The sequence below is a fragment of the Chrysemys picta genome, chromosome 8 (assembly GCF_011386835.1).
Source record: "Chrysemys picta bellii isolate R12L10 chromosome 8, ASM1138683v2, whole genome shotgun sequence".
In the NCBI taxonomy this organism is placed as follows: Eukaryota; Metazoa; Chordata; order Testudines; family Emydidae; genus Chrysemys; species Chrysemys picta.
The window spans coordinates 16,830,590-16,849,832 of record NC_088798.1 but is presented as its reverse complement, the minus strand read 5'-3'; the positions used below and the strand labels follow the sequence as shown (position 1 = coordinate 16,849,832).

At 39.3% G+C, this 19,243-nt stretch overlaps 1 protein-coding gene across 8 annotated transcripts in view; it reads right to left on the bottom strand.

Annotated features, from left to right (window-relative positions):
- Positions 1-19,243, bottom strand: part of PATJ (PATJ crumbs cell polarity complex component) — a 212,504-nt gene that overhangs the window by 56,278 nt on the left and 136,983 nt on the right. For all 8 annotated transcript variants that reach the window (XM_065555402.1, XM_065555403.1, XM_065555408.1 and 5 more), the window contains 2 exons: positions 14,139-14,230; positions 3,865-3,937 (listed from right to left, as the gene is read on the bottom strand). In XM_065555402.1, the coding sequence (XP_065411474.1) occupies positions 3,865-3,937; positions 14,139-14,230 (165 nt within the window). The remainder of the gene's footprint in view (positions 1-3,864; positions 3,938-14,138; positions 14,231-19,243) is intronic.

Genomic DNA, 19,243 nt, shown 5'->3' with positions numbered 1-19,243 from the left:
TGGAACATACAACGCTACCATAGTTGAAGCAGAGAAAATGGTCTTACAAAAATTAAGTTTCAGCATTATTTGGTATTTGGTGCATAGATACCATGGTGACTTGTGCTTTCCACATATATACAGAGAGCATAATCATGACTGGAAAATGATGCAGCACATGCTTAAGAAAGGGCTATTGTATTTAAAAAAAAACATTCCAAACCAAAAGTACAGAAGTAGAAACTTTAGCCTCTTTTCTCTCCCTAGCAAACATGTGATATATTTTTACCTGAGAATTTTATTCCTTTTACCCAGCTCCTGAAGCCGAAGGCTGTTTTTAGGGCTAGTTCCCCCCCCCTCTTTTTTTTAATCGTTCAAATGAATTCAAGTCATTGCTCTATATCCCAAGCGCACTCTTCCTTACAAAGCAAAATTAACTATATATTACCAATCCAATTTCCTGCAAAGATCTTCACTAGCAGACTTATTTACCAGGCTATTCTAAATTCTTGTTAGGCATTGAACAGGTAAAATGGGAATTATGCAAATGGCCATCTTGCCATCTGAAGAGGTAATCTACTTCTCTCCATTCTTTAGGAGGCTCAGTCCATTCAATATTCACAAACAATGCCTCATCCCAGTTACAAAACATTATGTAAGAGGTGGCTTTATGATATATTAAGGTTCTTGCAAACAGCTTCTATTAGACTTATACACTATATTTTGGTTTAACTAGCTCATTTTGTACCAGTATAAGTCTATTGTGGTCCTGTCCTATGGTTTCACAGAAATAAAAATGTCCCCATGTTACAGGAATGTTTGCTAGTCAGCCATTTTTCTCATTAAACTACTTCAACCAAAATGAAGAGATCAACATTAATTCTGTTTAGTAATAGTATTTTGTATTTATGTAGGCATCATAACATACTGCTAAATTATTACCTCACCCACCTTGTCTCTCCAGGCCTGTTTTATAAGATACAACAATTCTTATGCAAACTACAAGCCATACATATTGTTAAACATCTGCGTAGTCTCTCCTCTGAAAGTACATAATATGGTCTACATTTTAAGATATGAACAATTAATTTACAGCAAAAAGTGTAATATAAAGCCCTACATAATTATGACAACCATTTGAAGTATTTTTTAAAGTGGTGTCAAATGTCTGATGGATAGCCCTAGAAATCAAAATTCTGCATTTAGCCACAAAATATGTAAAAAAAAGTCCCTTCACTGCACGTAACTTTACCCATCTACTGGGTCTACCTTTAAGGGTCAAATAGCAAAAGGGACAGAATTCTTTGGTTCCTGCATAGTGGTAGATTTTGGTGATATAAACACTTGACCATGGCAACCTGGAGTGAGACTACTAAACAGAGTTCCATGGGATATGGCACAACTATCACATGAAAACAACTTCTAGTCTGATGACTTAAATTAGATTGTAAATGGAAAACTAGAGGTAGAAGGCTCTATACCTATCACCAGTTCCTGAGCTATTCAACCACTCAAATAAAATGACAAACCTTTCCCTCTCTCCCCCAAATGTACATTTGCACAAAGCTGCTTCAAAATTTATATTGCCTTTCAGTGAAGGTTATTAAACATGCAGCTCCACAGGAATGAACCCTTCAAGGGCAGGGTAACAGGTAATACCATGAGGGTGCAAGAACACAGCAGCTGAAGTTACTACTTGTCTTACCTTTACTATTTACCAACATGAGAAGGGAGGCGTTCTAGATATAGTGTAGGGGACAACAGCAGCTACTGAGGTCATCACAAAATGACCAAGAAAACTTTAACGTGAACTTAAAGGCTTGGTCCATAGAAACCGCAGACGAACAAGGATTCTGGCTGCATGGACCAGGACCCAAAGGAGCATGAAGCATCAGTTCAAAAGGCAATATTCTTATTTTACAAAATAGATAAATGAAACCCAGGGTTTTAATTAAAGAGTTCTCCTGAAACAAAAGCTAATTAATGTGGCTTTTCTGTACAGCATAATAGCACCTGAATTACATCATGGATGTACAATAAATGGCCTTAAATGTTACTGTAACTTGAAAACTGCAAAAAGCATGCTCCAGAAGTTCCATCTAACATTGCAAAGTGTGAGCTAAGGCTGCATGATTGTAATAATGCTTATTAAAATATCAAAAAGCAAATGTACTAATGACCAGAATTTTACAATTCAAGGCTAGACCAAGCCCCAATTGACTTATTAAACCTGCTTTGCTTTATTAGCTCAAGAAGATATAGAATTAATAAGCAGCAGCAAGGCTAGCCATGTGCTATATCTACAAATAAGTACCATATTTCTCAGTTATATTATGATGATGAGACATCAAATTGATAACGATGTGGTAACATTCCAGATTGCATTGCGTAGTAAGCACATTGCATTCATAAAGCTCAAAAGGATAAAAAGAGTCACATTAGGGCTGATGTAACAACCATAATATAGAACAGCACTGTCACACTGAGGAAGCTCTTACTGTTGGAGGAGAACAAACAGAAACATCCATATGGTTTTAGTTGCTAAGATGCATATTATGATACTATACACTAAAACTCCATGTTAATACGTCAGATATAGTAACATACTGTCATTTCCACTACAGAAATGTAGTATACAGCATGGCTGTAAATCATATACATAGTCTAATAGCTAGGTCACAGGACTGGGAATCAGGAGTCCTGGGTTTTATTCCTGGTCATGCCAAACAGACAAGTTATTTCACCGTGCCTGTTTCCCCTTACACCCTTGGCTATCTAGATTGAAAGCTTTTAGGAGCTGGGATGATCTTTCACCATGTAACTGTATGATGCTCAGTGCAACAGGGCCCTCAATCATTGTTGGGACCTACCTCTCTACTGTAATGCAAATAATAAATATGGAAATAGTTCTATTGCAGGGGTCGGCAACATTTGGGACGCGGCTCGCCAGGGTAAGCACACTGGCGGGCCGGGCCAGTTTATTTACCTGCTGATGCGGCAGGTTCAGCCAATCGTGGCCCCCACTGGCCGCGGTTCGCCGTCCCGGGCCAATGGGGGCGGCGGGAAGCGGTGCGGGCGAGCTATGTGCTGGCCGCAGCTTCCTGCCGCCCCCATTGGCCCAGGACGGCGCACCGCGGCCAGTGGGGGCCGCGATCGGCCAAACCCGCCGCGTCAGCAGATAAATAAACTGGCCCGGCCTGCCAGGGTGCTTATCCTGGCGAGCCGCGTGCCAAACATTGCCGACCCCTGTTCTATTGCCTTCAGGGGGCATTGGTCAGGCCTTTAATGTTTATTTTCTAAATTCAGCTATTTGGATTTACTCCTAATGCCTTTGAAGGAATCAAAACCTGGTGGGACGTCTTGGCCTTAGTATGCCTGCAGGGGCCCCCACAAGAATATAGTATTCTATAGTAAAGCAACTTTTTTTTATGGAAGGGGCCCCCAAAATTGCTTTGCCCCAGGCCCCCTGAATCCTCTGGGCGGCCCTGCTTGGCCTTCACTTACAAGATGTCTCCCTGCATGTCTCCCACAGAAAATGCCAATTTCTTCACTGGGAGGATTCTCAGATTTCACTTGTGTTCCAGGCAACACCTCCCCACCACAAAACTTTCAACTTTCTCAAAAATAATCGTGACAGGAGACAGCAAGGCTTTCATTCAATGATTTATTTTCCTGCTGTATCACAGTAACTAAGACAATATCTTGTCACCTAGCACCATGCCAATTGTTTCATTTAAAAAACAAGGGAAAACACACACATTTGATCCAGTTCCTACCTAATGCATATTAGCTTTCAGGGATTAATCAGACAAGGTGTTTGAATGTATATTGTACTAATTATGATTAATCTAATTTAGTAAACCCTAATCAAAAAACACATCTTACCTCAATGGAAGACTGGGAGCTTGAAGGTAATGGGAAAGGAGTAACAGCCATTTGGTTAACTGCATCTCCATTTCTATGAAACATCAAAAGAGGCAGAATCAGTTTATTACACATTCAGACACAAAGGCTAAACTATTTTTTGAGTTGGTCCTTGCCTCGTGTATTATGTTTTTTTTAGGTACAGTTTATTAGTAAAATATATCTTATGTAAAAACATTAGGAGCCTAGAAAAGCACACTTTTCACTTCTGTTTGCATCCCTTATTAGTTAATATATGATCATAGCATGTCACCTGGGAAATAATTTAATTTATGTTCAATAGGGTTTGAGCAATTCAATAGTATTAGAGAACAGTAAATGGGAAATGCAACCTTTAAAAAGTGTTTTGCATGGGTATTTATTTTCCTGCTCATAAAAACATTTCAAAATCCCTTCAGAAAAGGGCTCCTAGTATCTATCCATCGCATGTCTAATGCACTCACCTATCAGGCATATAGGTATTACTATTGTATCTACTACCTGTGTTAGTAAAATAGCTTTTCCTTTTCAGTTCATATTTGCTGTATACATTTCTGAAAATCTGAAACATAAACTTACCATTATTTTAATGAGGGATGGGGAATCAGTTAATACAAAACACTAAATCCATTATGTATTAATGCATTGTTCTTCAAAGATAATCCTTAAATAATAATTTGAGGTATCTTTTTCCTCTTGGATGACTATGTGCTCCTAAAACAACTGACTACTTTGTGATTATCAAAGATGTTTTTATGGAAGGCTGACAGATATTCGTGCTGCCTTGCTAGAGGATGTCTTGAGTGACATTCAAAATTGGCTGAAGAAATTAGGTAAACACCTTTGTGATCTTAATAAAACATAACCAAGGAGACTGTAGCTAATGCTGTTCTATTGTTTTAAAGAAGTATTTGACATACAGAAAAAAAGGGAGATTTCCAGTTTTGCTTTTAAAAAGCTGTACAAATGAAACAACAACAAAAATGTTTTTATTATTTATATTACAACAGTGCAGAGAGGCTCCAAGCGAGATCAGGACCCCATTACGCTGCGTGCTCCATAACCATAGCCTGTAAGCTCATTGGGACTGTTTAAATAGACAAGACAGATAAAAGGAAAGATCATCATTCCCACTTTATAGACAGAGGATTGAGATTATGTGACATGACCAAGGTCACACAAGAAACCTGTGGTAGCTCCAGGAATTGAACCCAGATCTCCCACGTTCCAGTGTCTTAAGCACAAGATTTTCTTTCCTTTAATTACAGAAATAAGACACTAGACAAATGTACATTATAAAATCACTTTTAGAATGTAAATGTCTGGAGGAAAAACATGGGTATGGTTTGTCAATTATCCCTCAAAGGGTTAAACATGTAAATCCAGGATAGCCCGATTACTCAGACAGAAAGACAATGCTAGATCAACACCCCTCAGTAGAGCAGAAGATGGTGAAAGCAATCAAGCATTTGAACTGATAAATCCTACATGCACAGGTTGGTGAATTCATTTACTTTATCTTCAACCAAGCAGCCATGCTGTTAAAAAAAAAAGTCTCTATATTGATCATGATCACTTTTAGGCTCTCTCAGCCTCTCCTTCTGGCCATCCTCAAAGCTTCGCAGCACTCAGAAAAGATGCTAATATCTGCGCTCCAATGACCACTGTCACCAATTCATGCATGCAGGAGGCCATGCCAGAAATCTGACGTAAGAAGCAGCATCAGATTTTCTTTTCATCTTCACATCACAATTTCCAAGCATGTATTACTGTACCAGTACAGCATATTAGGCAAGGATATTTCTTCCTGCTTTTGTTTTCACAATGGTACACTGCAATTACACGGCAGTTCTCACATATGAGAATTAATCAGCAAATCTAAGATGTCTAAGAAACCTAGCAATTTTTGCCTACTATTAATTCAGGTTATACAGCTTCCCCTCCTCCCCACCCCCAGCAATGGATAAAGTCTTACATAAGCACTAATAGCATGAAAGTTAGCATAATCTACAGCTCATGATGCAAAATGTATAGCCTAATGGTAATGCATACATCTTAATCTTTGTGAGAAATGCTATTAAAACTCTAAAACATTGCTAAACATAAATCTTAATATCAATATTATAACATTGTTTTTACTTACATAAAGTAGTTTCTACTGAACTTACATACACTATCATCAGGTTTACAAATGTATGTCATTTTAAACAAATGATAATTTTTATTCCATATAATAAGAAATTACAATTATTCCTGGGGGTGGGGGGAAACAGGGATGCAAAAAGTCACAATTTGTAATCTATCCCTGTTATAACTGTACAAATTCAAACACTTGAATACTTCTTCAACGGAGACTGCTTCAAAGTGGGAGCATATTTTAAAATCACAGTGCTAATAATAAATTGCTTTTTGCACTCCACTCCCAGAAATTTCCTTGATTAAAACAGGAATTTATTTAAAATGAAAATGAATTATCATCGTCGTTTGATGTTGGAGCAGATGCTTAGTGGTCTGAGCATCACGTTTGAATTGCAGTGGTTGCAAATGAAAATTCAGCACATGAGCCATTCGTTACTATGGTTACCACTAAGAAACCTGTTCAAAGATACCACCTCATGCAAAATATTGCCCAACATCAACTTGTGCATAGATTTCCTGGAAGCACATGTTCACATCTCACCAGGGTCGAGACAGTCCTTCATTTTTTCAAGGTCAAAGCAACTTTCATGCAATTTACACACTATGCTCGTCTTGACGATATAACCTAAAAAACTAAATGTCTCTCCATTTTGCAAGGATGTTAAACATCCCATAATTTTATGCCACTGTCCTTATTCCAACTCTCCTCCATAGTTTGTGTAGGATGCTGCGTGCATATTGTCCACCCGATTGTTGAACTCACACCAAAGACGTGTCTGCATTTCAGTGGTGTTGTACATCTATACGATGTGAAGCACTTTAGGATGGAAGGCTCCCCAGGTTTTCACTTTAGTCAGAGATAAAAGAGTGCTGACTGGTTAAGTCAATAGCAGTCACTATCTCATAGTGCTGAAGCGATAAGAAACTCAGTGCAAAGGATCAAGGCAAGCCGGACTGAAGCCAATGCATAAGTGGCAGAAAGCTTGCACTTTTGGCAAGGGCAGTTCTCTCCCACATGCCTGTTTGAGCAAGTTACCATACTTCCCTCCTCTTCACCACACTAAGTATAAACCATTAGACATTCCTCTACCTAACAGGAAGCAAATTTGAATATTATATATATATACATACACACACAACAGCAAAGAGTCACTAGACGGACAGTTGTTAGACAGAAGTGGTCAGGCTGATAGAGGGGCATATTGCTTCTAACAACTGTCCCTCCAGTGACTCTTTGCTATTATGCATCAGCTTGAAAGATTTTTTCCTACTGCATTGGGAGATATACCTATTTCCATAGAACTGGAAGGGACCTTGAAAGGTCATCAAGTCCAGTCCCCTGCCTTCACTAGCAGGACCAAGTACTGATTTTTGCCCCAGATCCCTGAGTGGATAGAGCTCACAACCCCAGGTTTAGCAGGCCAATGCTCAAACCACTGAACTATCCCTCCCCCGCTCATCCTTTGCCCTTTTTTTCCAGTCTACACTTAACTAGCTGCTTATTTTATGACAATCATTTAAAAATGAACATTTAATCTGGGCTGCAGAGTAGGCTGGGTCATTGCAATCTTAAAAATAAGAGAATGAATGTCTTAACTTCCTGGACATATGGACTTGCTCATCATATATAAGTACCAAAACTGGAGAAACCTAGGAGGAAGTTAAAAAAAAAAAGGGGGGGGAAATGGGAGAATTTCAAACCTGGAAATAAAGTGTTTGGCATCAGCTCATTTTTGATCTTTTCTGGAAAGCAAAGCCCGACAATCTCCCAACAAAAATACCTTAAAATATTTTAGATATCAGAGTAAAATTTCCACTACTCTTCCAGATTACTGTCAAGTAACATTTCAAAATTTGTCTGGCAAACTGCACCCATTGGGGGCTAAGGCTGGGTACTTCAAAAGAGCCTCAGGAAACTAGCTGCTTTATTCTTACTGAATTTCCAATGGGATTTGAGCACCTCTCTCTTCTAGGCTCTTTTGAAAATCCCAGCCAAGATAGTTATTGTTTCCAGTACTTGGGATTCACAAAGACAAGCCCCATTTGCCATACTAGCTAGAAAACAGCATTGCCTACTGTTGGTACAATGCTTAAATATGGTACAATGCTTGAATTGAGCTCTGCTTCTCCAAAAGATTATACTTTACAATGCTCAGGTGATTTTTAAAAAAAACAAAACAACAACAAACTATGTTTACAGGCTGAATGTCTTCCAGTTTGTTATTGGAGAAAGCCAAGCAATAGCAACATGTGCTTAATCTAAATAAAAACCACAGTGATAATACAACTATGAACTTTTCATGTGCTATTACAAGTTTATGTAACTAACTAACAAGGCTGTTGGGAAACAGTGCTGCATTAAGGCCTGTGTTTTGGAGTTTGGCCAGAAACAGCTTGTCAACTTTATAGTGGAAAAGATCACAAATTAGCGTGAAAAACTTTCTAATACAATGGGACTTCTATGTTCCTCATTGCAATTACAGCAATTTGTCTAAACAGCAAAAGTTTCAGGAAGGGGCGGTAATGCAGTTTTTAACACTATCTAGAGGTGAGAAAATATCAGACAAGTTTTTCATACTGCACTTTAGTTTTTGAGCTGGGATTTGTTTCTTGGTACAAATGGAAAGGCTGAAGACACCTTGTATTTCTTCTATGGTCATGACTGGCTCATCCAACCCTATACATGCAATAAAATGTCTAAGCCCTTCATCTCATTTTACAACCCATTCACTCTCATCCACTGGACCCTGAGGGATCCATTATGCCTCATTTCTGTGGTTGGTTCTTTAGATGTTGTCAGTACCAGTTAGGGTGACCAGATGTCCTGGCTATACATAACCCAATTCCACTGTAAGGAAAGCTCACAACTAGGGACCACACTGGAAAGTCAAACACTATCCACTATTGCTGCTGCTTCTACTTGAGTTTATTACATTGGATGAATCACTATTTTTGGGGCTGTTGATTCTCATCACCTGTATAATATACCAATCTATAGGGTCCCATATGACATCCAACTGGAGAACGGGCCAGTTCATCTGCTTTGAAGTTGCTATTCTGTGCAACTTAATGTTTGATCACTTCAGTTATTTAGTTCTGACTTTCTGGTACAACAAGGTAAGGTGGAGCTGTACCAGAAACTCCTAACAAGAGAAACTTTATAGATAAAATTCTTTGCTATCTGTGGGTGACTCATCCCCAGTTTTCAACCATAATAAATGCAATAACACTCCGCTCTCTCCAGATCCTTAATGTTGAGAGGGACACAGCTGAAGTCATCCAAGCAGCAAACCCATCGGCACAGTTTGCAGTCATTAATACTGTCACCGCTTACATTTTTAGCTGAAAAAGCTGTTGTATGTGCAGACAGAAAAGATGCATCGAGACTCAAGATGTCTATAGCTCTTCAATCCCAATATGGTTAGCAACGAGGTATGAGTTAGCTGTGTTTCAATATTTTCATTGAAATATTATGGGGAAGAGATTTAAGAAAAAGCCTTGAAAAGAAGTGAGCAAACAAGATTCCAAAGACCTGTTAAATTGAACCACTTCTGGGGCTGACAGAATTTGGAAGCTGTGTCATCACATGAAAAAATAGCGTATACGCATACAAACTGAGACACAATCACATACCAAAAAGAGTTTATAGTCTAAATAAGAAAAGATAAACAACCAAGTAGAAAGGGGAGGGACATGGGGTTTTTTTTTTAATGAGAAGATAGAGAAGAGGGTTTCAGGAAATATAATGATGATGATTGGGCCCAGAACAGTTTATATTAAATAGCTTATGGTTTCTTGTATAATATAGTCTAACTAGACTTCGAGCCTGTAACATTTGTTTTTTGCAGGATTCTGAAACAAACTTTTGTAGTGTATTTGGTTTACTTACAGGGTGAGTGTACATCTAGACACAGTGAGTTTGCGGTTGTTTTCCCCCCCCTCTTTTACTGCCTACTCACTGCAGCTGCTGCTCTGTTTGCTAACAACACTTTCCTCTGAAGAGGCTTTCTTTCCATTAATATTTGAAAGGGTGCTCAGGTCAAGCAGACAGATACATCCATTGTCAATGCACCATAATATAATGCAGACAGCAGTGACAAGACACTTGTTCTGCTGAAGTCTAAAGACATTACACATGTTTACAACTTGGAAAACAACTTTTAAAATGACACCTTTTCTAGCCCAAGGAACAAATTCAATGGCTACAGCAAATCCAATTCAGGGCATGTAGTTGAGCAACTGTTATTTTTAAAAAGAAGCTCTTCTCATTCCAGTGGATTCATTCATAGATGACCAAAACTGGAAAAAAAAAAGGAAGATTGAGGCAAGCACTTCTATTGCCTTTATAGATGAATATCTTTTAAATGTGATCCAAAACACATGCTAGAAATTTTCAAATCCAAAGTGACTCTGCAGCAAGTGAGATACCTTTATGAGGAGCCTTGTGATATTTTTAATTACAGAAAGTTCAAAGAAACCTGTGTCTGATCGATGCAGTGTGGCGGATTTCGCAAGCAATCTGCTCTTCTGAGACACGGCCTGACAGTCAGCACTAAATCTAGTTCTGGGGTTCAGTTTCCTATGTTCTGCTTCAGCCTCTGGAGCTTTCACACCAGACACACATTCCACATGCAATTAACTAATGGAGAGTGAGTTGTCGTATGTGACATTTAATTTTCAATAGCTGGGGAAAGTTACACAGGAGCTGCAGGCAAAGTCATTAATCTCCCCTGAATCCTCTGCACTGCCAAGTACAGCAACTCATTCTTCATTGCTCTAACTCAGCTCTTCCATTATATTTGTGTATACTGTGCCTCAAAGACAGATGTGTGAGTATAAACACACACAAATGTGTTTATACATCAATTATAATATGTAGTTATGAATAAATTATATAAATTATAGGATATGCCACACAAATATATATGGGTTAGAAGTCCATGTAATCAATTGGTATGGGCATAATTAAACGAGGCAAGCCACAACTAGACTAGACACATTTGTCCTAAATTAATCATTCCTGAGTATTAAAGTGTATACAGCCAGAACTGTGTGCAAGAGACAGTCCTCACTCTAATGATACCTCCTCCCCGCAAATTATAACAATGGCAGCTCTAATTAGGCTGGGACTATGGTGGAGGAAGTTAGGATGTCTTAATACATTTACAGCCAGAATAATATACAGAGTTTTCCTGCTTAGAATTGAAGTATATCTGGTCAGAAGTTTTCCAGTGGAACATTTTTCTGTCAGAGAATGTTGATTTGGCAAAACTCAAAAGGTTCCACAAGAATGTGTTGATTTTGATAAATCTTTTGAGGGAAACCAGGCAAGTTTCACTGGTTTCCTGACAGCTTCTTCGCACACCTCCCCAGTTCCTTGGCAACATGGGCTCACTGGCTGCTGCAGAGCTGGAAAGGCTGGAGAGCTGGGACCGGAAATTTTTGAAAAACTCCATCTCGGTCCCTCCCAGTGAAAATCTCACATCTCTCACTGTTTGGTCTGATTTGGAATCTCCCCCCGGCCACCTCTCCAAAATGAAAGCGTTTTTGCAGGACAGAAATTTCAGTTCCTGAGCAGATCTAAACATAAGAAATACACCCATCTTTGATCCCTAGGAACTGAAAGATACATATAATGGTCCTTGGTGCATTGCAGTATCTCATTCCCTCCCCCACATAGCCACCACAAAGGTGGCCTTATTCCCTCCTTGAGTCCAATTTGCTGCATACCTCTTTAAAAATGAGCCTGTCCCCAGCTTTCTAGCCCCATCAAAAGCCACTCAGAAGAAATCACTTCCCACATCAAGCAAGAAGCCTCATACTCCCACCTGCCTACTCTCCCCAAGGGGCTCTCTCTTCAAGACTGAACTTTTCTGGGTTCCATGAAAAGTTCTCTTTATTTCTAACAGTGAAGTCAGCTGCCTAACCTGTTCTGAGAGCTGGTTGGAACTCATCGCAGACAGCCTAACCTGGCCTTTCCTTCCAGTGGCCAAACCCATCCTCCTCCAGCATCCCTTTGTGGCCTATATATATAAACCCTAGAAATTAGCCATTCTGCATGGGAACTGCTTAGTTTTCTATGGGTTTGTAGCAGGCCAAGTAAAACCAAGGAGTCCTACAGAAGCTACAAGGAGTGATTTCAAGAGAAAGAGCATTTCCCTCTATTCGGCATTGGTGAGGCCTCATCTGGAGTACTGCGTCCAGTTTTGGGCCCCACACTACAAGAAGAATGTGGAAAAACTGGAAAGAGTCCAGCAGAGAGCAACAAAAAATATTAGGGGGCTGGAGCACATGATTTATGAGGAGAGGCTGAGGGAACGGGGATTATTTAGTCTGCAGAAAAGAAGAATGAGAGGGGATTTGATAGCTGCTTTTAACTACCTGAAAGGGGGTTTCAAAGAGGATGGATGTAGACTGTTCTCAGTGATAGCAGATGACAGAAAAAGGAGTAATGGTCTCAAGTTGCAGTGGGGGAGGTTTAGGTTGGATATTAGGAAACATTTTTTCACTAGGAAGGTGGTGAAGCACTGGAATGGGTTACCTAGGGAGGTGGTGGAATCTCCTTCCTTAGAGGTTTTTAAGGTCAGGCTTGAGAAAGTCCTGGCTGGGATGATTTAGTTGGGGATTGGTTCTGCTTTGAGCAGGGGACTGGACTAGATGACCTCCTGAGGTCCCTTCTAACCCTGATATTCTATGATTCTATGATTTCCCTTCCCAGTCAGGCCAGATTAAGTCACAGGCATGTGCATACACAACATAAACATTTGACAACACGAGAATCCTAGTTTCTAGACCCGATGGCTACAGAAGAAAGCATGAAACCATGAATGATGCAATGATGCCATTTGCAGGCAGCTTGAAACCAGAGCTCTAAGACAGTGGCTCTCAAACTTTTTTTTTTTTACTGGTGACCCCTTTCACATAGCAAGTCTCTGAGTGCGACCCCACCATATAAATTAAAAACACTTTTTTATATATTTAACACCATTATAAATGCTGGAGGCAAAGCGGGGTTTGGGATGGAGGCTGACAGCTCGCGACCCCCCATGTAATAACCTCGCAACCCCCAGTTTGAGACCCCCTGCTCTACGAGGTGTGAACTGCCCCCTGCATCTCTCAGACTTCCACAAAGTTATTGTTAAGGAACTGCTGAGGCTGGTGACTTCATCTGCAGTGACATCACCAGAGGGTGGAACCTCGGGGGGGAGTTGGTCAGGGTGACATTTGGAGAGTGGATCTTGAGACGGGAGATCTGGGAAGGTTGACAGGGCAGTCACAGGGAACAGGGAGTTGGAGGGTCAGACAGAAGGTCTAGATAGACTTGCCTGGAGAGGGTGGCTCACTTAATAAGGGTTAGCAGAGCTCTGAGGAGGAAACCTGAAGAGAGCTCAGCTTGGTGTCCCTAGCCCCCAGAAGCTTCCCATATAGGTAGATTGCGGTGGGCTCTGGAAGGCAGAGTTTCTCAGAAAAAGTGATGGACACGCAGGTCCTGGCACAGTATGTATGTATATTTGTAAATAATTAAGACACTCAAGGTAGAGTTACATAGACCTGGTAAGTTGAGCAGTTTCTGTGTATAAAACTATTTCTTTAATGCTTCCAATTCCATGTTAGATTATAGTTGTCCTTAGTGTAATAAATAAGATGCTTTGTTTGCACTAGCTCTAAGACTAAGCCTGATATGTGCTACTAAGTTATTTAGACACCTAACTGCTACTTCTCAAAGTGATGCTACATAATAACCACCACATGCTAGAGTGTATTTCTGGGTTTCCAGTTCCTAGGGAGAAACAATTAAACCTTTTAACTGTAAATCTAAGAGAGACAAGGAGTGAATACTTGGTGTACATAATGGTGGCAGCAAAGGTACCAGATAAACAGTCACTAAGCATCTGTGTCAGCTGTTCACCAGAGGGTGAGCAGGCCATCACAGTTATCCTTGGAAAGATATTTTAAAAAACATTACAGAGATCTTCTCAACAATGCTCAGAAACGTGGTTAAGAAAAATATTATCTTATTTCAAAGGAAATTGAAGGGGGCTCAGCATCTCTGAAAATGAGGCTATTAATGTATGGGCTCAACTACAACTAGATGTTTTGATGAGAACTGGTCTTACCGTATGAAAACCAACTTGACCTTTGACGGAGCAGTCTTAATTATTGCAGAGGCATTTTGGTGGCTTCTTCCATACAATATCTGATTGTTTATCTGTTAAAAAGAATGGGGAAAAAATGGTTCATGTACAAATGTATTTAATTAAAACTAAAGCTAAATATGTATTGTTTTGAACTTAATTATAGTGCATAATCCAACACTTCAAAGATGATGACAGGCTAAAAGGAAGATGAAACGATAGAGAGAAAATGAGGGGCGCATGAAATATAAATCCCATTGCCTATGAGGATCTTAAAAATAGGCATATCAGCTTTGCACATTACATTTTTACTTTCCTTTTAGTAAGACATCAGTATGCCGGAAGAGGTTTCAAGCACAAATGCACTGTGGTAAGATAGTGTATGAACAAGCATACAGGAGAAAGTAAACAACGCTAACCTCTGTCAGTGCACTCACTCGAAATTCAATTTTGATTTGGACAATCCAGGCTATTATCTTGCCATCAGTTCATGTGCAGGAGAAGGGCAGGATGTGATACTTAATTCAGAGGTAACACTTTATAATACTAATTTAGCTTTTCTATCATTTCTCTTATGGAAAAAATAGATATTGAATTTATTTGAAGAATACCCTATTTCTCCATCATGATTTCAAGATAGACCATGAAGCTGTAGCTTTAAGATTGAGAAAAATGCTAATTTTCTACAGTTTAGTCACTTATTTTCAAAGCAATATATATATTTTATATTGAATTAATATTGCCAAGCTGAAAGTATTCCAGGAGAGCTGTAAAATGATTAACATGTTGCATAATGCTTAATACAAGAAATGAGCAGCTGCATACTGAATTAAGTTTTGTCTATACTAGTGGCTATTTCCATCACTCAGTACAAATGAGACAGAATTCCTACACTGCTCAAACCTTTGTTAAATAAAGAAAATAAACAATGTCTGGTGTTCAGAGTCAAATTAATGATCATCTATGGCAAGTTCTAAAAAAATTCAACATGAGAAATGTTATCTAAAATTGACTTCTAACACAGCTTTTAACAGCTGATCCTAAACTGTGGCATACAGGTCAATAGTGATCAAGTTGCACTTGCTAGTCACATGATGCTGACTCTTTTCTCCATCTGAGGACAACAAAGACCCATGATACATTTTAAAAGACATTCATTTTCTGTTGTTGGGGTTATTTTCCAAGGGGGAATCAACAGGTAAATATTCTTCAAATGGTTAAAGTAATCCAGCAACAAATTGTATGACAATCATATCCATATTTTACAAATACTCCTGCAAAATATATTTCTTATTTCCCCTCTCCCCCCCCCCCACTTCATTTCCTCACCACCCTTTCAAAAGTTTGATATTTGGGAGTGCCTAAATATATTTGCATAGTAAGATCTGATTCTGCTTTCCTTGTATACTCCAAAGTCCCTCTGAGGTCAATAGCAACTTGAGATACACAGAACATGAAAGGATCAGGCACTAAGGAAATAACACTACCCCAAAGTTTGAAGAGCGTCAAGTTATTATTATTTGCAATTACCACACAAGGAGATACAGTTCTAGAGGTGGTATACTAAACTCAAAGGTAAAATTTAAGAAATTGGCAAAAAGGGAATACTTCCATAGAGGCATTCAGAGTTCAAATTAGCAGATTATTAATTTGTGATAAATTTGTTGTCTTATTTTTTTCTCAATTTAAAAAAAATATTCACTAGGGATATCATATCTGTTTTATAAATAGTTTGGATTTAGTAGAATTGCCATCAATTTTTCTTAACAACTGCCTATTTAGATTAGAATTTATATTTCTTACACTGGTTAAATTAATCCTACTTTGCAAATGTATCAGAGTCCAAAATTTAATTAGCTGGAGTTAGGTCTGTACGTTACAATTATTTTAATTATCCAAAAATGAAAATGTAGTCAAAGTAATATATTTCCCTTGAGGTTTTCAACTATCCCATGTAGTTATTCTTCAGTGACAGCCTAAATTATTATTTTTTTTTTTTTATAAGAAAAGGGTTTCTTTTGGAAAGAAAATTTATTATGTTAGCTGCTCAGATACCCCAGTGATGAAGGATTATATAAAATCCTACAGAAATGGAACTGCAAGAGAACCTCTAGAATTTCAACAAGGGCCACCTTTTTGAACTCTTTTCAATGGGAGACATGTCAGAACCACAAAATACGGTAGGATATTTACCATACTTTATTTTGTGGGAATCAAAACCCACAGCCAGCTACTTGGAAACTATGTTTGATTTTCTGCATTACAGTTTGCTTATGTTAAATGTTTTCTTTTGCTGCGATGCTTAACAATAACTTCAGAAAGTTCCATTATCCCTAAAAAAAAAAAAAAAAAAAACCCTAAGTAGATATGAACATAGTGACTCAATGGGCTCTCTACATGGATTTTTTTTTTTAAACACGTCTTCTTGAAAAGATCAAGACATCACAGAGAGAGAAGAAATTGTGTCATCACCTGGTTATGATGGTTATCAGGTCAGTAGGCACAGGTTTTTATTCTGTCACTATGGCAATAGTTATGTTGTTTTATGACGTGCTTGCTGAGTCCAGGCAGCATCCAGTGCATAGCAACGTGTACTATAGATTTGGGCAACTGAAGTTTTATCTGATGGTTTCACAAGCTTAAGAAGTATCTCGCATTGTATTCACTTGCTTAAATCTGTAAATGACATGCAAGTTCATAACTGTCTACCAACAACCACTGCAGCAAGCTTTACCACCATGGCCCCCACTCCCACCATCTCCTGGGACCCCAACACTGTTTGGCCATTGTTGTTCTGATCCTGAGAGACTGGCCCAAACAGAGGGACTCAGATGACATCACTTCCTCCAATGGATCTTCTAGGGTCTGAAAGCCAGAGTCTCAAATCCTGTTCACTTTACTAACAGGAATAATTCTATTTAATCACTGGGACTACCTGCTTGTGTAAGGAGAGCGGGATCTGGCCTCACATCTTTTTCTTCTGAAAGAGTAGGAGGATAGGGATGAACCTACTGTATAAATATAAATATTTTCCCACTCAGTGTATAGCTATAGATACACCCTAAAAATACTTTTTTGGGGAAAATATAATGATCCTATATTATTTTTCCATAGGCTCCCTGTCTTGATTAGTGTACATAAGAAAGAAGGTTGCTGTCTTTAGGCCCCTCTGTCATTTGTGGCAGAAGCTGGAGATACGCAGTGAATAAGGGTTGCAAGAAGAGAAAGAACAGGAGTACTTTGGCACCTTAGAGACTAACAAATTTATTAGAGCATAAGCTTTCGTGGACTACAGCCCACTTCTTCGGATGCATACCAAGAAGAGAAAGGACGGTCTCACGGTGAAGGCAACTAAATGCTGAACGAGAGAACTGGATTCTATCCCTGCCTCTGCCCAAGAGAATCTGCGTGATGCTGGGCGAGTCATTTAAACCAAATTTTTCACAGTTCTTCACTAACTGCGGGCCCTGCTTGAGACCTGGGGGTCTGCTTTGTAGAAAACTTGGGCACTGAGAGCTGCAGCTGGAGTCAATGGGTGCTGTGCTTCGAACATATGAAGTGCTATATAATGCTAAGTATGCTGAAAAAATCAGGTGCTAGTCGTCTCAAATTGGGCACTACAACAGTGGGCATTGTTGATGGTAATCTCTCTGTGCCTCAGTTCCCCATCTGTAACATGGAGATAAAGGTATTTCCCAACCTCACAGGGGTGTTGTAAAGACAAATTCATTAATGGTTGTGAAGCACTCAGATACTGTAAGTGACAAGTGCCATAAAAAAGCCCAGGAGGAAACAAACAATGTTTTTAGAGGGGGGTATAAATAGTATGGAATAAATAAAGTAGGGGGCCCCCCACTGACCAATGAAGATGTGACAAAATATTGAGCAGTTTCTCATTAAATGAGCATTATTGTCCATGCTGTGCACTGAAAGAGGCATGGTTCCTGTGGGAAAAATAGAATGTGATCATGTAATTAAAGATGATATCATAACACATACACACAATGGGGATCAAATGAAGATTGCACAGGGAATTTTAATTCTGGGATTTCCTAACTTTTGACTGCTTGACTTTGCAATCTTAATGTTCTTTAAATTATTGTTTGTGTGTGTGTGTGTGTGTGTGTGTGTGTGTGTGTGTGTGTGTGTGTGTTTAATATAGGTAGATAAAAGCACACCCAGCCAACTGCATAACACTATACCATTGGTGGAGGGGGTGACATCTAACCCCAAATAGTGATCAATTTATATCTTGCAGCATGAGGATTTAGAGCCCCTTCCAATTTTTATGCTTGTTGCCGAAATTGCTAATAAGATTACCCCAGTAATGCCATTTTAATGGAGGTGCATGTTTACTTTAATATATTATATTATATTATATTATATTATATATAATACTGAGGTGTTTTAAAGCTTTACTTGGCTTTATAAGTCACTTGGTTTGAATAATTCACAGCGCACAGGAACGTCAAGGGACTGATTCACAATTCACTCCTTTTTCAATTCTAGATGTTTTGGTGCAGCAGACCTCTGCCCGCTTGGAATTGAACTGAGACCTCCCAATCATTTCACATAAGTCAAGTAATCACATGGTAAATTTTGGCCACTAGTGAGGTGAGTTTGATTTGATCCTGTGGAAAAATTGGAAAGAGTCCAGCGGAGGGCAACAAAAATGATTAGGGGTCTGGAGCACATGACTTATGAGGAGAGGCTGAGGGAACTGGGATTGTTTAGTCTCCAGAAGAGAAGAATGAGGGGGGATTTGATAGCAGCCTTCAACTACCTGAAGGGGGGTTCCAAAGAGGATGGAGCTCGGCTGTTCTCAGTGGTGGCAGATGACAGAACAAGGAGCAATGGTCTCAAGTTGCAGTGGGGGAGGTCCAGGTTGGATATCAGGAAAAACTATTTCACTAGGAGGGTGGTGAAACACTGGAATGCGTTACCTAGGGAGGTGGTGGAGTCTCCTTCCTTGGAGGTTTTTAAGGCCCGGCTTGACAAAGCCCTGGCTGGGATGATTTAGCTGGGAATTGGTCCTGCTTTGAGCAGGGGGTTGGACTAGATGACCTCTTGAGGTCCCTTCCAACTCT